The 19,661-nt window shown below is 43.5% G+C and overlaps 1 protein-coding gene across 2 annotated transcripts in view; it reads left to right on the top strand.

The window, feature by feature from the left end:
- The window catches only part of atp8b1 (ATPase phospholipid transporting 8B1), a 29,897-nt gene extending 18,409 nt beyond the window's left edge, over positions 1-11,488 (top strand). For both annotated transcript variants that reach the window (XM_070925139.1, XM_070925138.1), the window contains exons 11-30: positions 190-278; positions 596-786; positions 1,319-1,403; positions 1,842-1,965; positions 2,590-2,633; positions 3,368-3,524; positions 3,702-3,890; positions 4,550-4,662; positions 4,794-4,958; positions 5,282-5,393; positions 5,824-5,899; positions 6,713-6,845; positions 6,985-7,113; positions 7,229-7,385; positions 7,496-7,719; positions 7,804-7,887; positions 8,049-8,294; positions 8,664-8,802; positions 9,156-9,286; positions 9,802-11,488. In XM_070925139.1, coding sequence (XP_070781240.1) covers positions 190-278; positions 596-786; positions 1,319-1,403; positions 1,842-1,965; positions 2,590-2,633; positions 3,368-3,524; positions 3,702-3,890; positions 4,550-4,662; positions 4,794-4,958; positions 5,282-5,393; positions 5,824-5,899; positions 6,713-6,845; positions 6,985-7,113; positions 7,229-7,385; positions 7,496-7,719; positions 7,804-7,887; positions 8,049-8,294; positions 8,664-8,802; positions 9,156-9,286; positions 9,802-10,035 — 2,822 coding nt within the window. In that variant the 3' untranslated portion in view covers positions 10,036-11,488. The remainder of the gene's footprint in view (positions 1-189; positions 279-595; positions 787-1,318; positions 1,404-1,841; positions 1,966-2,589; positions 2,634-3,367; positions 3,525-3,701; positions 3,891-4,549; positions 4,663-4,793; positions 4,959-5,281; positions 5,394-5,823; positions 5,900-6,712; positions 6,846-6,984; positions 7,114-7,228; positions 7,386-7,495; positions 7,720-7,803; positions 7,888-8,048; positions 8,295-8,663; positions 8,803-9,155; positions 9,287-9,801) is intronic.
- Positions 11,489-19,661: the final 8,173 nt, after the last annotated feature.

Below are 19,661 nucleotides of genomic sequence, written 5' to 3'. Positions count from 1 at the left end.
TTGGAAACCAGCCAAATCTGTGAGCTCATGTTTTATTTGCTCTGGCAGGTCGGGCCAATCAGAACTCTGAATCTGAAGATGCCTCCGTTTGGACATTTCTCATTATTTTCTGACCATATTATTGATGCGTGACGACTAGCAACGATAGCGATGGCTAGCATTCACCGTTTTTGATACATGTTGCCGTAGGAGCCGACACCAAAATCATGAGGAACGGGGGGAAGACGAGGTTCAAGAGGACCAAAATTGACGAGCTGATGAACTACATGGTTTACACAGTAAGTCTGAGTTGGATGCGAAGTTCATCAACATCAGCATTCGTTTTCATTTTTTAATTGTATCTCCTTTCATCGCCTCTCGCCATTTAGCTGTATCAGCTGCATGTTCTTGGTGTAGTCTTTTAAAAAGGTTTCTTATGAAACCCACATTTATTTCTGACCCAGCATGCAGGGCCCTCCCTGCTGGGCTTTAAACTCACTTTTTCTAAATAACGGGTCACATGAATACATGTTTTTTGTTTGTTTTATTAGTATTATTGTGTCTTTTCATTAGTCACTCAGTGGACAACTGTGTTAATGTTGCCCTCTCGCTGCAGATCTTTGTGCTGCTGATCCTGGTGGCGGCAGGGCTGGCCATCGGTCACACCTTCTGGTACGAGGAGATCGGCTACAAGGCCTGGTATCTGTATGACGCCAAAAACCAGGACGCCTCCCACAGAGGCTTCCTCAGCTTCTGGGGATACATCATCGTCCTCAACACCATGGTGCCCATTTCGCTTTATGTCAGGTCAGTAGAGTCTTGTCCACGTATTCAGTCTGGGAGAAAGTGGGAGGTCTAGGATACTGGGTTTAAGTATTGATGTTGGGTTCCTGTATCTTGGAGGTAGGCCTTTTCATAGGCACTGTCAACTATCTAACTATGCTCCATGGAAAAGATGACTTATACTACAGACTTATACTTGGACTACACAAAGACATGGGTGAAATAGAAACGTTACAACTCTCAAGAAACGTAGTAGTTAATAGTTAGATAGATATAGTTTGATCTTCTACTTTATCGTTCACTTGTTTGTCCGGTTGATGACTTCCATCTCCTTCTGTTCTTGTTGTGTATCTCATGTTCATTTAAAATGTTAAAAGAAATAACTGCTGAGAGCTGGCAAATGTTAAATCTTCGAGAATTTAACTTTCTTCTGGCATTTTGGAAAAGTGCAGGATTTTGCATAGTGCAGCTTTAAATCTTCCGTCAAACGGCTCTGCCTCCATGAAATACTTGTCAAAATAAATCCAAATCTCTTGTTTGTCTGCTTTGTGCTCAGTGTGGAGGTGATTCGTCTGGGCCAGAGTAAGTTCATCAACTGGGACCTGCAGATGTATTTCTCAGAGAAAGACACGCCAGCGAAGGTACGCTACCACTGCTGTTGTGATTATCCTCAGCTTCCTGATCTTATTTCATATGTAACACACATCACATCCTGTGCACAGAGGATTTATTGCTTTTTCCCAGGAAAGGGAAAGAACCAAAGAATCCTGATTATGTTTCAGTCCTCAGTCCTCAAAACACAGTACATCTTTACTGCAACACCTGCAGGCTAAGGTGGACACATCAGAGTACAGTACAGCTTTATTTTAGCCAATATGATCCTTTTAAAATATGCCTGGATTGTACCACACACACACACACACACACACACACAGAGCAGACAGGCAGCTGCGAGGAAAAGTTAAATATATAAAACTAATCTTTCAGCCTCTCGTTATTCTTTGACCAAGGTTCAGTGATCTCTTTTCCCTCTGCATCGCTTTGCCCTTTTCATGAAATCACTTCTCGCGTCTGTGCAGGCTCGAACCACCACCCTGAACGAGCAGCTCGGTCAGATCGAGTACATCTTCTCCGACAAGACGGGAACTCTGACACAGAACGTCATGCAGTTCAAGAAGTGCAACATCGCGGGACGCAGCTACGGTACTGATCTGCTTTCAGTTACAGGAAGCAACCAGTAAGAAGTGTTTGTGGAGAGAGAGAGAGAGAAAAGAGAACGCAAGAGAGTCACCTGCTGCCTTTTTATTGCAATGACAACTTGTCATTGTCTCAGTGTCTCGTTTGGGGGGGAAAAAAAAAAACCCATCAACAGTGCACCTGTATATACAGGATTCTACACAAAATGTTCTACACACACAACCCGGAAGTAAAGGGTTTGTATTTGCTCTCCGCCTCTACCCCTTGACAGCATTGTGTTATCGGAAAAACTGGCCTTTAATGAGCCCTTTGGGGAAACTGGGTTCACTGCTGCAGGAAGAAGTGGACTTTAGATAAGAGCAGAAATACAGATTGTTGATTGTTTAACAGCTACAAAAGATAATAAAAAGATTACAGTTTTCAAGTGGCTTTATTGTGTTACAGCCCGTCAGAGTGTAACACAGGCAGACAGTAACAAAGTGCTTCACAAAAGGAAAGAAAACAAATCAAATGCAGAAGCCGCTGATGCACGATGTCTGTTCTTTATTGATTTCTACAGCTATAACTTGGGCACCCTGTCCCGTAGATCTGCAGTTTTGTCATTCCAAGTGTTTGCTCTCTTTACCACAGGTGACCCAACCACCGCTGAGGGAGTGTCGCTGGACAGAGGAAGGGTAATATATCAAATACAGTTACTTAAGAAGAAGAGTTTAGGTCCAATGTAAGAGGATTCACATGTAAAACGGGACAAAATGTTAGTTTAAGGTCCATTGAATGTTTCATTTGTAGGAGGAAATACAAAGTTATATTTAATTCAAGACATATGGGAAGTGACACGTACTCTTTTATACGAGTTAAAATTGCTCAATGAAGCAGTTTTTGAAAATGGTAACTGCACAATTCTGACGGATGATGAATGATAATCTGCATGTGCAGTCTAAAATATCGGCCACGTTTACTGAATTTTACTTTATTTGGGGCACACAACATGTACAGTAGATATTGTTATATTTATTGTCTACATGTTTACTTTATTTAACCAGGAAAGGGACTCAGGTTAGAGAACAGAGACTTACTAAGGATCAACAAAGTATGTTGATTAGAGGGATAATACAACTACATTGATAGGATAACAGTATACCATTAGAGGTAATATGAAAACACACGCAATAGATAAATAAATAAATGAAAAGGATAAATGAAATGACAAAACGGATAGCACTGATGATCACATTCATCATTCATTTCTGTCCCTTCTCCTGTAAATGATTTTTGACTGCTAAGCTGAAGAAGACAAAAAGTGAAATTATTCACATCAGAAGGGATATTGATTTTGATCAGTTAATTACTAGTCAACAGAATAATTTGTACTGTAGTTTTCAAAACCATTTTCCTGTTTACCCGTTAGCCGGTGGACTGGAGCTGGAACCAGTACGCTGACAAAAAGTTCCCGTTCATGGATCACTCCCTGGTCGCCTGCATCCGATCCAGGAAGGACAAAGACGCCACAGAGTTCTTCAAACTGCTCTCCCTCTGCCACACCGTCATGGTGGAGCACAAAGACGGTAATCCTGAAATCCTGGTTTGGGCAAAAGGGAAGAGGGCTTAGGTAAACGGCAACCACCATGGCTGACTGTGATAGGCTGCTGGCACCTGCCAGTCAACCCTAGCACACCCTAAAGAGGACTGAAAACCGCATTGGACGTGACCTATTCATGTATGGGTTCATATCTTTCTCTCAGGTGATCTGGTGTACCAGGCGGCGTCCCCTGATGAGGGCGCCCTGGTGACGGCAGCCAGGAACTTCGGCTACGTGTTTCTGTCTCGCACGCAGGACACCATCACCATCAAGGAGATGGAGCAGGAGGCAACCTACGAAATGTTGGCGCTGCTCGACTTCAACTCCGACCGCAAGCGCATGTCCATCATCTGTACGAGTGACACACACACACACACACACACACACACACACACACACACACACACTATATCACATGCAACACACACAGAATGTCTGGTTATGTTGTTGTACAAGCTGTAACATATCTACAACAAGGGGGCTGCAGTCACTTCACACGGGAACTCGCAGTCAAAACGTTTCATAAAAGCTAAATATAAAAACATACTCGAAAATGGATAAAGGATAAGTCTGGCAATACTCTTAATACTTATAAAAAATACCAGTAGATTGATCCTGACAGATCTTATTCCTCTGTGCCACAGAGCTCCAACTATTAAAAGCACATCAGTAAGCCACACAGAGTCGTTCATTAAAGTAAAGCAATTAAAAGTACAATTATTTTACATAGTCTTTAGCTTCGAGTCACAGTTTGGCTGACCTAAGACTGGACGGGACTTTTAACTCTAATGAATCCAACAGCAGCCAATCGCGTTGCCTGGAGGGAAAGGTGCATTTGGCAGCACCACTAGCAGACAAACAAATAATGACTTGTGGAGAGCTTGAAACACAAAGTTTAGGACTGGCCTTGACTTGGGACTTGACTCAGGAATTCACGGCCAAGGCTAAAGACTTTGTGACTTTGTCCCACCTCTGATCCTCGGTCCTGCTGTCTCCTCTGTCTCTTTCCAGTGAAGTTTCCCGATGGCCGCATTCGTCTCTACTGTAAAGGAGCCGACACTGTCATCTACGAGCGACTTTCCCCCAACTCCAGACACAAAGAAACTACCCAGACAGCTCTGGATGTGAGTTCACACGGCTTTATTCTCATTTGCACTGTTGTATTGCATATGTACGCAGTCCGTCTTGGCGCGGCACGCGCGTAGAAACGGTGGCATGGAACGACAAGGAACATGGTCCGTGTTTTGTGCTTCAGGTCTTCGCCAACGAGACCTTGCGGACGCTGTGCTTGTGTTACAAAGACATCAGCGCAGACGAGTACAATGCCTGGTCCAGGAAACACAGAGAAGCCCAGGTGACCATGGTCGACAGAGAGGGCGCCCTCGACAGCGTGTATGAGCAGATCGAGAGCAACCTGATGGTGAGCTGACAAACGCTGAACTTTACAGTGACAAGTTTCCATTGGAGAAACTGGGGCGTCGCAACACTGACACACATACAGGATTCAGTAGGAAAACAGGAAAGAGAAGAGCTTCAACTTTCTATCCTCAACAGCAGAGAAGCCAGTAAAATGTCTTTTGGCAGCAGTCACAACTTGTTAAAAAAATCCCACTGAGAAACCTTTACTCTTTCCTGAAAGTCAGGGCTTTTTTTTTTTTTGATGAAAATCGGTGAAAGTAAAAAAACAAAAAAAAAAAACACTGAGCCTCAGCCCTATCTAACCAGCTGTATCCCTCTGTCCAGCTGATCGGGGCAACAGCCATCGAGGACAAATTGCAGGACGGCGTGCCAGAGACCATCGCCACACTGGCCAAGGCTGACATCAAGATCTGGGTCCTGACAGGAGATAAGAAAGGTACCATCACCTACAGAGACTGCAGAGTGTCGTACTGTTGGTGGACCTGTAGGAATGTAGGAATGAGCCAATAAGAACCAATATAGCTACATGTCTCATGTCTCAATCAACTTGCCCCTCTTTAAAATAATATATAAAACTGGACCAACTATCTGAAATTAAATAATTGCTTGTTGGTGATGGAATTAGAGTCAGAACAGCTGCTTCTTCCTTAGTTTGGTACATAGGAAGTGAACGCTGGAAATACTATTTTAAAACAACTCATATCTTTCTGCAGTGACTAGAAGTTTCCCTTTCAGTTTCACATTTAATCAGCAGAATCATCTGATCCGAACATTGTCCCGTCGCTGTAGCGGCTACAATCGATCATTTGAAAGATTTGTGCCATGTTTTCTCCTCTTACATTTAATGTGTCGTATCGAATTCTCAGAAACGGCAGAGAACATCGGATATTCTTGTTCACTTTTGACAGACGACATGCAGATCCACTACGGAGAAGACGTCAAGTGAGTTGATTATAAAATGTCCCTGGCTATGAATGAAGAAAGAAACCAAAAGTTAAATGAATCAGTATTAAATGATATTAGCATATCTACATGTGTTCTGATGTTGTCATGTTGTGCTGCTATGATGCTAAATATCCCTCCTGGGATCAGTAATGTTTGATTGTATCTTCTCTTATATGGCAAGTATTACTGAACCTTTACTGATTAATCACCAACTCAGTACATTCAGGGCTTTTGCTACTTGGTCTCGTTCGACCAGTTGCTAATGCAAGCTAATGCTAGCTAACTTTAGCTAGATATTGTAGTGTAACTATAGACTGCATATAAAGATGGACGACATGACAGCTCCCCAAAAGTGAAGCCAAAACATCTCACTCACCCCCCGGTGGCTGGCTGCAGTGTAGGTCATGAGCCCCCCCGCCCCCTCCATGTTAGCGGATGGGACATGGGCCAAACTAAAAAAAATCAAAGTACACGTCAAATACATTTTTCTATGCTATAAAAACGGGGCGAAACATCGTGATTGACAGCTGAGATTGACTCTGGTGTGCTCGCGATCTCGTCACTCGCAAGATGGCAGCCCCCGTATCCGGGATGTTTTGGCTTCATTTTTGCACAGTGGGAGGAAGTGGAGACGCGTCGTCCATCTTTATATAACTCGACTTATTCATATTCCTCACTGCTCAAATCAACCTGCCACTCTCTCCCTATTTTGTGTCTGACCAAAACGTCTTGGGTTCGACAGCACACGAGGATCTACGTCTGTCACATTGTGTTGTGTAAGAGTTTGTGTGTTGTTTCCCGTGTTTCCAGTGAGAAGCTGAGGATCCGTCAGGGCAACAGGAGGAACGAGCCCCAAACGGTCCGTCGAGGCAAAAAGAAACCTGCGGAGCCTTTCTTCCCCGAGACGGGCAAAAACGCTCTCATCATCACCGGAGGATGGCTGGTGAGTTCCATTCAAGATGAACAATTATGAATTGACTTTTAGAAATGCAGCCACAGGCAACAATGTTATCCTAAATTCTCATCTTCCCACCAGCCCACATGGTGGATTGTGCTGATTTATTGGGTTTTCATTTTCTCAGAACGAGATTCTTTACGAAAAGAAGAAGAAACGCCGCCGTCTGCGCCTTCGCCGTCTGGGAAAGCGACCGCCTCCCAGCAGCCCCCAGGACGGACAGCCCATGGACGACTGGGAGAAGGAGATGAGACAGGTACAACGCAACATATGAAACGCTTAAGATTAGGATAAAAGTGAGATATGACCGCATGGGCAGTGCATCGCGTGATGGTTTACGTGATAGAAAACCCGGTGAAATGTCTCTGCAGATTGACTTCGTGGACATGGCCTGTGAGTGCGAGGCGGTCATCTGCTGTCGTGTGACACCCAAGCAGAAAGCTAACGTGGTGAGTTTGGTGAAGAAGTACAAGAAAGCTGTGACGCTGTCCATCGGAGACGGAGCCAATGACGTCAACATGATCAAGAGTAAGGACATGAATGATCTCCGCGCACGTTAAAGGACAAATTGCCTTTTTGCATGTAGCACGTTACACTGATTCTACTATAATCTCCCTCCCCATCCTCTGTCCTCCTAGCTGCAGACATCGGTGTTGGCATCAGTGGTCAAGAGGGGATGCAGGCCGTCATGTCCAGCGACTACGCCTTTGCTCAGTTCCGTTACCTAGAGCGCCTCCTGCTGGTGCACGGACGCTGGTCCTACATCCGAATGTGCAAGTTCCTGCGTTTCTTCTTCTTCAAGAACTTCGCCTTCACACTGGTCCACCTCTGGTACTCCTTCTTCAGCGGATACTCCTCCCAGGTCAGCACCGCGCCTGTCTGGTCAGGCCACCATCGGGCCGCCTCATCACCACCAGACACTGAATAATTGTTTTCCTGTCTGCAGGTCGCCTATGAAGACTGGTTCATCACTCTCTACAATCTGTGTTACAGCAGCTTACCTGTTCTACTAGTCGGACTTCTTGACCAGGTAAAAAAAACGGCTTTGTCATAGATACAGAGAATGGCACAGAAAAAAGTATCATCTCAGGTACATTATTGTGCAGGTTTGGAAGTCCGTTCTGCTCAATAAGAGAAAAACAAAACTCATCAAGAACTGCTGACTGATCCCTCCCCCTCCTCCCTCTGCAGGACGTTAACGACAAACTGAGCCTGAAGTTCCCCAAGCTCTACCTGCCCGGCCAGCAGGGGACATTGTTCAACTACAGGAACTTCTTCATCAGCTTGTTCCACGGCATCTTCGTCTCGCTCACCATCTTCTTCATCCCCTACGGAGCCTTCCTGCAGACCATGGGGCAGGACGGCGAAGCCCCATCCGACTACCAGTCCTTGGCCGTTGTCACCGCCTCGTCGCTCGTTTTTACAGTCAACCTGCAGGTTAGTCGTTTAGTTAGTGTTTTGTTTTGGGGGGGGGGTTTGGGTTGGGTTGTAGCAGCCCTCTCAGGCATGTTAAAACTATTTCAACAACAATTTATTCTCCGATTCATTAAGGTTTGATATCTTTCCGTGGTCATGAATGGAAGTGCGTTAGCTTTAAGTAACTAAATAAAAAAAAGAAATGTCTATACATGTTCTGTATTTCTCACTTGAAGCACCGAACCAGTCGTACTGCCATCGTGGATTAAGATGAATATTTTCAACCCTACCGCTACTCGTGGAGAAATATAAGAGGAAAACTAGAGCTGCCGTTGTTTTATGTGAATGACCTGCTGAGCTTTGTTATCTCCGCCACTTCTTATTTGTTAGATCTCTCTGGATACCTCCTACTGGACCTTCGTCAACTGCTTTGCTGTTTTGGGGAGCATAGCCATCTACTTTGGCATCATGTTTGACATCCACAGCGCTGGGATCCACGTCATCTTCCCCTCAGCGTTCACCTTCACCGGTCAGTTACCAACCATTCAGTGTGACACATTGTTCATTTCACGTTCATCCAAGAGTTAAAATGCTAAACGGTACCGGTAAATGCTAAATGGTGAATTGCTGCTTTTATATAGGGCTTTACAAGGTTTTTGCTGCTCATTCACACACACACACACACACACACCGATGTCAGTGAGCTACCACATATGGTGCTGGCCAACCATCAGGAGCGGCTGTGGTTCTATCCCCAGCCGCCCCCCACAGCTAACAACGTCTCTGTGGAAAAAGTCTGTCTTTGTGCAAGCGGAGCGTTAACCGCCACATCAAACCCCGCCCCCAAACCCCTCTCTTAACGCGTGTATTTTGTGTTTGTAGGTGCAGCGTCGAACGCTCTGCGTCAGCCCTATCTGTGGTTAACCATCATCCTGACTGTGGGCATCAGCCTGCTGCCCATCATCTGCATCCAGTTCCTCCATAAAACCATCTGGCCCTCTGTAGGAGACAAGGTGAGACCTCCACTAGGCACCCTACCAACCTGCTGCTGGGACTTACTCTAGAAGCCACAGCAGTTGCTGGTGAAAACACATTTATTTATTGCAGAAGTTGGAGAAAGCAGTGTATTGTTTTGTGCAAGATAATCATACTAAGAAGATTTATGGAAGCCAATTTCCACTACTACGCTTTTTTTTTTTTTTTAATCATAAGGGTTTTTTCCCCCCTCATAATTATGCCTTAATATATCATAATGATTAATTGAATTTGGCCTTGTTAAAAAAAAATTACCTGAACTTGTAACGTCTCTGCTTGTGCATATATTTTATAAGCTGTATATTTTGTGGAAGTATCAGAATGATTAAATCAAATTGGTTTGAAAATGGTTTCATCCAACTGCAGTTAAATTACTACTAAATAACTAAATGTGAGTAGCTGAAATAGAAGTACCTCTCTTTTCCCATAAGATGAAAAAACGACACAGCTGTGTTTCTCTAATGTTACCTGTTTATTTCGCATCATCCCCCAGGTCCAGAGAAACAGGAAGAGGTACGAGCTGGAGATGGAAAAGGAAGAGAAGAAAAAGCCGTCCGCCTTCCAGCGCGGCCGGCGCTCCCGCCGCTCCGCCTACGCCTTCTCTCACTCCCGCGGCTACGCCGACCTCATCTCGTCTGGGCGGAGCATTCGGCGGCGCCCGACGGGCCGTGGCGGACCCCAGGACAGCATCAGGGAGGTTCCCCAGAGAGAGGCCGAAAACATCTGAAGGGGGCTGAGCGGGATACAGAGCAAAACTGTAGCCGCAGGGGTTGTAAATATTTGGTAAAGTGCAAGGAGCGCTTTGTTTGTCTCCATTGTTATCTGTGGAGTCGCTGCTGAAACGGTCAACATCGGAATCTCTGCACAGAAACGCGACAGCCGGGTTGGAGTTTAAGTGGACGTCTTCCTTTGGAGTATTCAAGTACCTTCAGAAGGGGATAAAATAAGTGCGCCTGAAGTTGCTCAACTTTTAGAAATGAAATGAGGGGCTTGGGTTACCACCACACTCTCGTTCGTAAAATGCAAATGCAAAAAAGCTCACCAAAGAGACGGCCGCCATCACTGGGGTCTGAGGTCATGCGGCAACTGCGTGACCGACAATGTTGTTTAACTCAGGATTTTTTAAATAAAAGTCTTATTTTTAGTAATTTTCTTCCTGGTCAACACTACTGTGGCTGGATGTGGAGCCGTAACGTTGTTTAAGATGCTACTTTTTGACATTCACAGTTTTAGCCCAATGTCTGTGGAGCACTTGATATGTTAGTGTTTTATTAATATTAAAAAAATATATATATTCCAGTTAATTTGTCCGTTAGCTACATGAAATCAGACCGCAACATCTGCTAGTTAAGTTTTATTTCCGTCCGTTGAGATGCAAATCCAAACATTCACGTTAAAACAATGGGCTAAAGCTAAACATGTGGAGGTATCCTCTTTTTAATGTTTTATTATAGATGATGGTGGGATGTTACTATGCCAGGCTATGCAAGGTGGTTGGATGTTATAAAGTGTCTTAATTTAAAAATAAGTTGGGAAAAGTGATCTTTTCTCCTCTGCTGTATCAAATGAGTGCCCTTAGAGAGAGTGTTGTAGTACTCCGTTTCAGCCTTAAAATCTATCTGACCTCGCCTTTTTGTTCTTTTTTTTTTTTTTTTTTTTTACCTAAAGTGCTTTAAACACACTTTGTAGGGAACCTGCAAGGAGCTCTACTTTTTGTTTGTTTTTTACAATTAGCAGAGTGTAAATTCAAGTGCTCCTTACGTCTCTTTCTTACGTTATCTCTCTCATTTGATTATGTCTTTGCTTCTGTTTGTTTTTTTTTTTTTTTACTTTTTGGAATTTAAATCGCATGTTCCTTAAGTCATAAAAAAATAATGAGGATTTTCTGTGTGTGTATGCGTCACTGGTTGTTTACAACGAACCCAGTCCTATAATCAGATTTAGGATCTCCACTAAACAGCCCAAGGCCAAAACGGACACGTCCCTGTTCTGACTGTTACTGTATCCCCTTCATGCTAGTGTTACTTTATGCAGATGATGTCTTTTTATTACTGAATGAATGGAGGCAGCGGATGAGGACTGCTGCTGAATGGACCAGCAACAGTTTGATCTCTGTCATATGATGGTATTTTATCATGTGGTTGTTAATAAAAGCCGAGGGCACATTTAGCAATCTGAAATGAGTGTTTTATTTTATTGTGGTGACTTGTGCCTCTCGTTTTGTGTATGATTGTGTTGATTCTAATTTTACTTGGTTATGTCAGGGTAATATTAAAAGAAAGTATAAATATAAAACTGTGTCAGTGGTTCATGTTTTATGAACCCAAATGGCCAAACAGTATCTTTTGTAAATACATTTCAGATATAGTTAGTTATCCGCAGTTATTTCTTTAGTTAAAAGTAGTTCCTATGAAAACTGAACTGTGCCCTGTGCATTATCCAAGGTAAAAGGACATTTTCTGGAAAGCTTGCTGTTAAATTCACTGGTGTCATTTATTAAATCGTTCAATGGGTTTCGAAACCGCTACTCGTCCTCTGAGACCACTACAAGACAGCCTTCTTTTGACAGGGCTTTTGCTGATTGGAGGCTTGCGTTCTTTATTTAGCAGATTTCTTTATCTATTAGGGAACTACGTTTGATGTATTGATCTTCTGATGGTGTGGTCACTTTTGGTCTGAAGCTGGAAAAAAAAGCCCCTCAGAAACACAATTTGATTTCGGACACTCTCACTTAGTTCTGATGTTTCCCACCATCACAATGCTACTTAGTAAGCAATGGTCTGCTGGAAACTTGAGGCACAGCCACATGTGTAACAGGTGAACACTGGCTGCCAGCTGAGTTCATTTAACGAGCCTCTGATGAGCAGATCAAATCCACCCGAGTGCCATCTGAACGCCCGCACAGGTGAAAAAAAAGTTGTGTTCTGATAAATGTCCTCAGGTGATGTCACTTGCGTCGGTTGGGGCTGTAGACCACCAGACTGAAAATGCAAAAGAAATCTGGGGGTGTGGAGTTCGAAAAAAAAAAAAAATCTTTATTTCACAAATATAAACTGCTTTGTGTCATAGCAATGTCAAGCAGTGACTTTGACAATACATAGAGAACACGATGCACCATCAATATATTGCTTATCTGTATATGCATTGTGTTTCTTTAGTTGCTTTTTTTTGTGTGTGTAATAAGAAAACTGTTAATTTTAACATATTAAACAATATATTTGAAAGAAATATTTTTGATTGTATAATCACCCATACAATATTATAAAAGTATATCATTTTGCTATTACAGCTGTCAAAAATTGTGACCCTCCATGGGGTAAACTGTTTTTCTGTGAGGCCATCCAAATCTGTGAGATCTTTAGGGAGATTTAAAACTTAATTTATGTACAGTGGGTCCCGAAAGTGTGAGAGAGACCACACTGAAAGCCTCAACTATTTTCACGTAAACCTGGAAATAATCACAAAGTTTGAGGATTCGGTAACCTGTTATACACGTGTGGCCGTGCTTCAAGTTTCCAGCAGACCATTGCTTACTAAGTAGCATTGTGATGGTGGGACACATGGCAAGGTTCAACTTTTTCACAACGTTAAGCTGATATTATCATTTGTGCATTCGAAACAAAGGCAAAATAGAAGTATCTTGACTAGTGGTCTCAGACTTTTGGACCCCGCTGAATGTATTTGCTGAACAATACAATCAAATGAATTATTTGTAACAACAAAAGTAAACAACCATGTCTCTTTAATCCTAAATATTGTATGTCCTAATTCAAGCAAAGATATAGCTCGAAGTGATACACCCCCTTGCTCAATCTGACATGAACTAGAATTTCAACCTTTTATTAGGGTGTACATTCATCAATACTAATGTTGATTTCCATGATTTCATATTTTCACATTTACATTTTTCTTGTGTCATACTATCAGGGACATACAAGCACAAGTCTCTCTTCAGAAATGATCATGATTATAATGCATGAATTTTGCCATTGTGTCTTCATCTGACTGTAACACAGGCCTCACTGATGATGTATTAAGATGGCACTGTCAGTGTGTTATAGCGAACTGCAGCAGGCCCCCCCTGTGTATTTGTGTAAAGCAGTACTGCTTGGAGTCTCTGGGTGTCACTGCAGGACTGTGTCTGATCCGTTTCTGACTCCGGTGGAACGAGGGTGGCAGCTCACACCCGGCGCCGCAACACCTCCTGAACATCGTTTCCTCATGTATTCCTGCACCTTCATCTGACTGTGCAGTTTACGGCCTGCACTTTGTGGAGATGGAGATTTTTTTTTTTTTGTCTTTCCCCCAAAGCAGACATAGTCCTGCGTCCGTCAATGAAGAATCAGATTTATATTTATTTATTTCACCATGTTTTGTTTTTTTGACATTTTTTGTTTTTGTGCCCGACGAGCATGTGCAGCTGGGCAAAGCCATACTGGACAAATGACAGGATTCTTAATATATGTGCGTTTGATTCATACTTTTACTTTTTTATCTTACCGATCAATCTCTTAAGATGGCCTTATTTATAGAGCTTCTTCATTCTGCACAAGCTCTGACATTTTCAATCGTATCACACACATACGGGATAGAAAAATGCATTGCTTTTCTTTCAGCGCTTTCTCCAATCAGCATCCTTTCTCCTCTGGCAGTTCGTACAGTATTATCCAATATAAAGCTTCCACACTCGCAGCCACAGCTTGTTCAGGTGACGTAAGATGACATGTACACCACACTAAAAGCTGCATCCATAGATACGTCGCTGAAAGTTCAGAGGGAGGTTTAGTTTTTGTTTATGCTGAATTTCTGTCAAATTGAGCTCAGTTTTGCATTCTGCTAGTAAAAGCCACACAAACAAGGCGGGTGAAATGATACAAACAATATGTGACAAATCCTAAAAAGTTCAAATGATTTGAAAAAAAATGTAATAAATAATGATTTGAAGAATATAAGCCAGACACAACAAGAACAGGTGGAGGCGACAAATAAATAAAGATCATTTGTCCACCCAAAATACTTTTCTAATCTTAACGATTTCTTGATATAACATAAACTAGTCATGACTAAATCATTTTTATAGCTATTATTTATTCGACCTGCAACAATACATTTGTTTGGACACTTGGGGGCGGCGGAGGCTAGCTGTTGCTAGTTGCTACTTTGCTACAAAATGTAGCTTATTTACACATCCAGCAGTTTTGGAGCAACAGTATCGCTCATTTGCAGTCGAGTTCGTGTCCACCTGGCAAATGTCAGTCCAATATTCGCTCGTCTTCTCAGATGTTGCCAAACACTGATTGGTGCATGGCAGTTTGTGACGTCAGCTTTTTTCCCTCCTGAGCCCCGCCCACTCCAAACCAGTAAGAAGAGCGCTCGAGTACTGTTTCAGACACCGCCAGACTTTTTGAAGGCGGGATGAGGAGACGGACGCGAGGGAGAAGATGTAATGGTGGAGAGACTGATTCCAGATCAGACATTGAGACATTCGTAAGCAGCCAGGGGAGTCACTAACTCGCTTTAACAATGTGTTGTATTTCACGAGCTTATTCTGTTTTTCCTTTAACTGTAGCTGTCAAATAAATCTAGTGGAGAATCTTGAAATGCAGTGGAGCAGAAGTGTAAAGTAGCATGAAATGGAAATACCCAAGTAAAGTACAAGTACCTCAAAATTGTACTTAAGTGCAGCTCTTGAGTAAATGTACTCTGTTACTTTCCACACTCTGATCCAAGTGTAAATAACGGAGCAGAGAGGCTGCCCGAACACACTTTAAATGAAGTTGCTGATGACTGGAAGAGCAGACGGAGGAGCGGCGGCGACATTTACGGCTTCGCTTTGGCCTTGAAAAAATGTCCACGTTCATTTTATACCTTTTCAAAAAATGTTCATCTTAACGTCGGATGGTTTCTGTCCCTACATGAATGACATCAGACTCCATCGGGGGGGGGGTTGGGGTTTAAAAGTTGAAATTTGATTTCATTCATCCCTACAACCAATAAAATTACTGCTGTAACACTGCTAACAGCATGTTAAATCACCTTTTTTTTTTTTGGCTGCTATCTCTCATTCTCTCTGTCAAATCTGCATCAGTTCCACATCGGAGGCCTCCAGGCGGACTTAGATAATGCTCTCCATATTTACAGTGGCAGGAGGATTGGGAGGTTTTTGACTAGATCCCATTTGTGTGAACCTATTAGTGCTGAGCGCTCTGAGCTCCCTCTGATACGCCTCTGAGATTAGGCAATGGTATTACTGTAAGAGGATCGACTCGCCTCGAGGTGAGGGCCGAATATACGGAGGGAGAGAGAGAGAGGTGTGGGGGGGGGGGGACACACACAAAGACGGGAACATGCTCACACAGATAGGACCACACACTCCCCAGAAAAGAAAAAAAAATATATCAGGACTTGGCAGTGAGAGCGAGGAAGAGATAGAGGGAGGAACACACACACACACACTGGCACACACACACACACACACACACTTGAAAATGAAGAACTGAAACCAAGGACCTGCAATGATAACGATGGTAATGAGTGAGGAAATGTGTGTGTGTGTGTGTGTGAGTGTGTGTGTGTGTGTGAGAGAGAGAGACATGGAACATGGATGAATGCTGTTTAACCCCCTGTTAAGAAGAGATGCCTTAACAGGACCAAAAACCCACCGAACAGCAACGTGCATGAATGGACTTTAAAAGAAAAGATCCAAAACAGACCTGAGGACAGTCAGGCTCATTTGTAATGAGACCCGGCGGTTATTTAGACCCAAAACGCGGTCCACCAATGGATGTCCCGAGAGATCTGAATGCTCAAAGACACCTCTCTGCTCATTTCCAACGCATTGTGCCCCCCCCCCTAAAAAAAATAAAATACACGTAATTCGTACAGTTCACACACACACACACACACCACTCTGACTCAAAGAAATATTCGTGGCCCAAAATATCACGGTAAACGGCATCATCCCCAATGATCATCAAGCTTTCTGTGAATACTACCATCAGTTCGAAGACACAGTAAAATGACTTCACGCCATGATCCCCGTGGATTTAATCAAACCTCACAAACTGAGCGGTGACACGTGCTGCAACTTCATTGGACTCAATCAAATACACTAAAAACACCATTAAGTGCCTTAAACCTGCATTCTGTCTAATGGCCAGCAGGGGGCGACTCCACTGGTTGCAAGAAGAAGTCCGATTGTATAGAAGTCTATGAGAAAATGACCCTACTTCTCACTTGATTTATTACCTCAGTAAACATTTTCCTCATGAGTTTGTGGTCTCTGTCGCTAGTTTCAAGTCTCGATAAAGCAGGGTCTGCTTTAGGGCGTGGCTACCCTGTACATACCCAGGATAGCGGTGTCCGCTTGCACTAAAAGACACTATAAGGAGTCGGCTGTTAATTTCCTCCGGTAAGTGCGTTTGCAAGCTAACTTTGTTAGCAGCTACTTCACACGGCGTGGCCAGGAGCCAGGTGCAGTCTCGGGTACTTCGGGTACTCAGATCCCCAGCTCCACCCTCTCGTTCCAAATATGGTCACTTCTTGCTCCAAAAAGCCAAGATGGCGACGGTCAAAAGGCCAAACCCGAGGCTTCAAAACGGTAGTCTACAAACCAATGGGTGACGTCACGTTGGCCACGTCCACTCCTTTTATACCGTCTATGTGATCCCCTCATTACTGTTGCAATGAAAAATCAAATACTTAGGTAGTATCTGGATTTAGTATTTATTTTGTTAAAGTAATCAGAAATTTGTATGAAACTGCAATTTTTCTTCGAGTACAGTTCAGCGTCTTGAACACTTCGCTCCTTTCATTTTGCTACGTGTCAGTATGTGTGTGTGTGTGAGACAGTGAAACCTCGGTCAGGAAGAGGAAGGTTGTCAAAGAGGAAGTCACAGCCCCCCCCAGTAGAGGGAGAGAGCACCGTGTCATAATTATGCCTTAAAAAGCATGAATTTTTCAGCGCACAGTGGCAGCGATGGCACTTCATGTTTACGACAATCATTTCCTTAGTGAATGATTCATGTGGATGTGGCGCTTATGAATCTTTCAGGGAACAAACAGAAACACTGATGCTCAGAGCTTTATACGCCTCTCGCCGAGCCAGGCCGAGTGTCTGGGAATGGAACAAACTGTGAAGCCATCGTGGGAAAAATAAAACCCTACCTTATTTTCTCAACATTTCTAAGGGTCGAGGGAATATTAGTACAGTGTTCAATAAATTTGAGGTGAGGAGGGGGGGGGGTTCAGGTCAAGCTTGTGCCAAAATATCATTCCCGTGCTGTTACTCCTTTGTACACAGTGGCCTCCTCAGCTGCCACAGTCGCCACAGCTTTGCAGCGAGGCATTAAATGCACCATCGTCGGCAAAAGGCTTTTCTACACGTCGTGTGTCGCTGTCAGTCAATCTGCATGATTGTATTTTCATTTTTTTTTTTTTTTTTGGAGATTTGAAGCAGCTAGGATTGGCTAATATGGAACCCGGCTATTATTAGTTAATATAAAAACATTGGACGGGCCGCTGTCCCCCTGATATTCACTGTCGCTCCTCTGCTCAGTGGAAGCATGTCCTCCTTTAAAAATCGCATTTATCTGTTGCCTGGAAGCTGCAGTCGCCTGGTGGAAATCTTTCATCTTGCCTGTGTAGTGCCCTTCAGAGGGCCCTACCGGCTGTTTGGACTTTAGCCAAGGTTACTATAGAAACACACAGAGGGAGAAGTGCAGGAAAGCAGGAAAGGCTTGCTCATGCTAATGGAAAAAAAACAACAACAACAACAACAACGCTTACTGATTCCCATAAACAACACACACATTTCAAAATGTGAAACACAATGTAAACATCAAAAGGTTCAGTTTTTCGTTGTGGGGATCAAACAGTTTGAGGGCCCCCCTCCCCATGAATAATGACGGATTTAATCAACCTGAAAGTATCGGCCCCAAGCGGATGGACGCGCTGATTGATCGTTTGATTGATTGTCCGTATGTTGGATTGATTCATTCACGAAAAAGGCATCAGAAGATCAGCTCGTGACACAAAGGCTCTCTCATCCACAGACGATCCGAGTTCACACCAAAGCCTTTAAAGGACACACACACACACACACACACACACACACACACACATTATCTTTGTGTGCAGTTTAAAAATTCAGATGAATGATACATTATCCATTTGTGAACAACGGAAACAACATTAAAAAGTAAAAAAAGTATTTATATTTATATATTGATCAAATTAGTGTGACTCCATCCGATCACAAGCTGACACTGGGAGTTTTGTGTGTGTGTGTGTGTGTGTGTGTGACCTCAGAGGGGTGTTATTCTCTTTGAGGTGACTTTGATAGCCATACCAGACACCTGCACAGATCACAGCTGAACACGTGAAATCGTGTCGACGGGGGGGGGGGGGGGGGGGGGGGGGGGCGGGTACGGACCCAGCGATCGGACCGACGAACAGATGAATTCATTAAACTGCTGATCAAACGTGTTCATTTAAAATGTACGTTTGACTGAAGTCAACCGCAGCGAATGCACTCGACGCGCATGCTGCGGAAAAACTTTGAGTAATCGTTATAAATCATTTGAACAAATGCACACATGAGCGAGAGAGAGAGAGAAAGGTTGTGTGTGGACGTCGAATAAATGATGTTTAGAAATGTGTTGATCGATCAGCATCCAAATGCAAATGTTGCAAGACAGATTGACCGACGCGACCTGGGAATGTTGTGCAGAATTCAAAGTGCGCACAGGACTCGTGGCCGCTGCGTTATGGCCGTTCAAATGCGGCAATGTCGCTGCGACTGCCCCCTATCGATGAAATGCCTTCAAGTCTTTCATGGGCAGGTGTCACACCCATATTTGGTATATCGTGTTTTTTTTTTGTGGCAAATAGGCCACACCTACAAGACTCTGACACATGGAATGTCATGAAAAGAAATGAACACATCTGACACATCATATACCACATTTCATGAGGACATTCGTAGAGGTGAAAGAAATATAGAATTCTATTCAATGGCGAATTTGTTGAAATGGAGAGGGAGAGGGAGGGAGGAACACGTAGGAGCCCGACGTCCCTTGTTTGTACAGAGTCGCTGTGATTGGCTAGTTACGTGCAAGCTAGCCCTGATTGGTTGTTTGATTCAGACCAGTTTACGAACCATTTTTTTTTTTTTAAACGGGAACCCGTCAGTTAGATATTGTTAAGAGACATGCAATGGAACGATTCGTTATTTCAACCAACAGACATGTTCTACCTGTGCGGTGTGTGTGCCCAGCGTGCACAGCATGCATAATGAATACAGTTGATTTTTGAGTGTGCTGTTGATGTACACTCTCCTCACTATCCACAATG

The sequence above is a fragment of the Enoplosus armatus genome, chromosome 18 (assembly GCF_043641665.1).
Source record: "Enoplosus armatus isolate fEnoArm2 chromosome 18, fEnoArm2.hap1, whole genome shotgun sequence".
NCBI classification, from domain to species: Eukaryota; Metazoa; Chordata; class Actinopteri; order Centrarchiformes; family Enoplosidae; genus Enoplosus; species Enoplosus armatus.
This window is presented reverse-complemented; position numbering and strand designations above follow the sequence as displayed.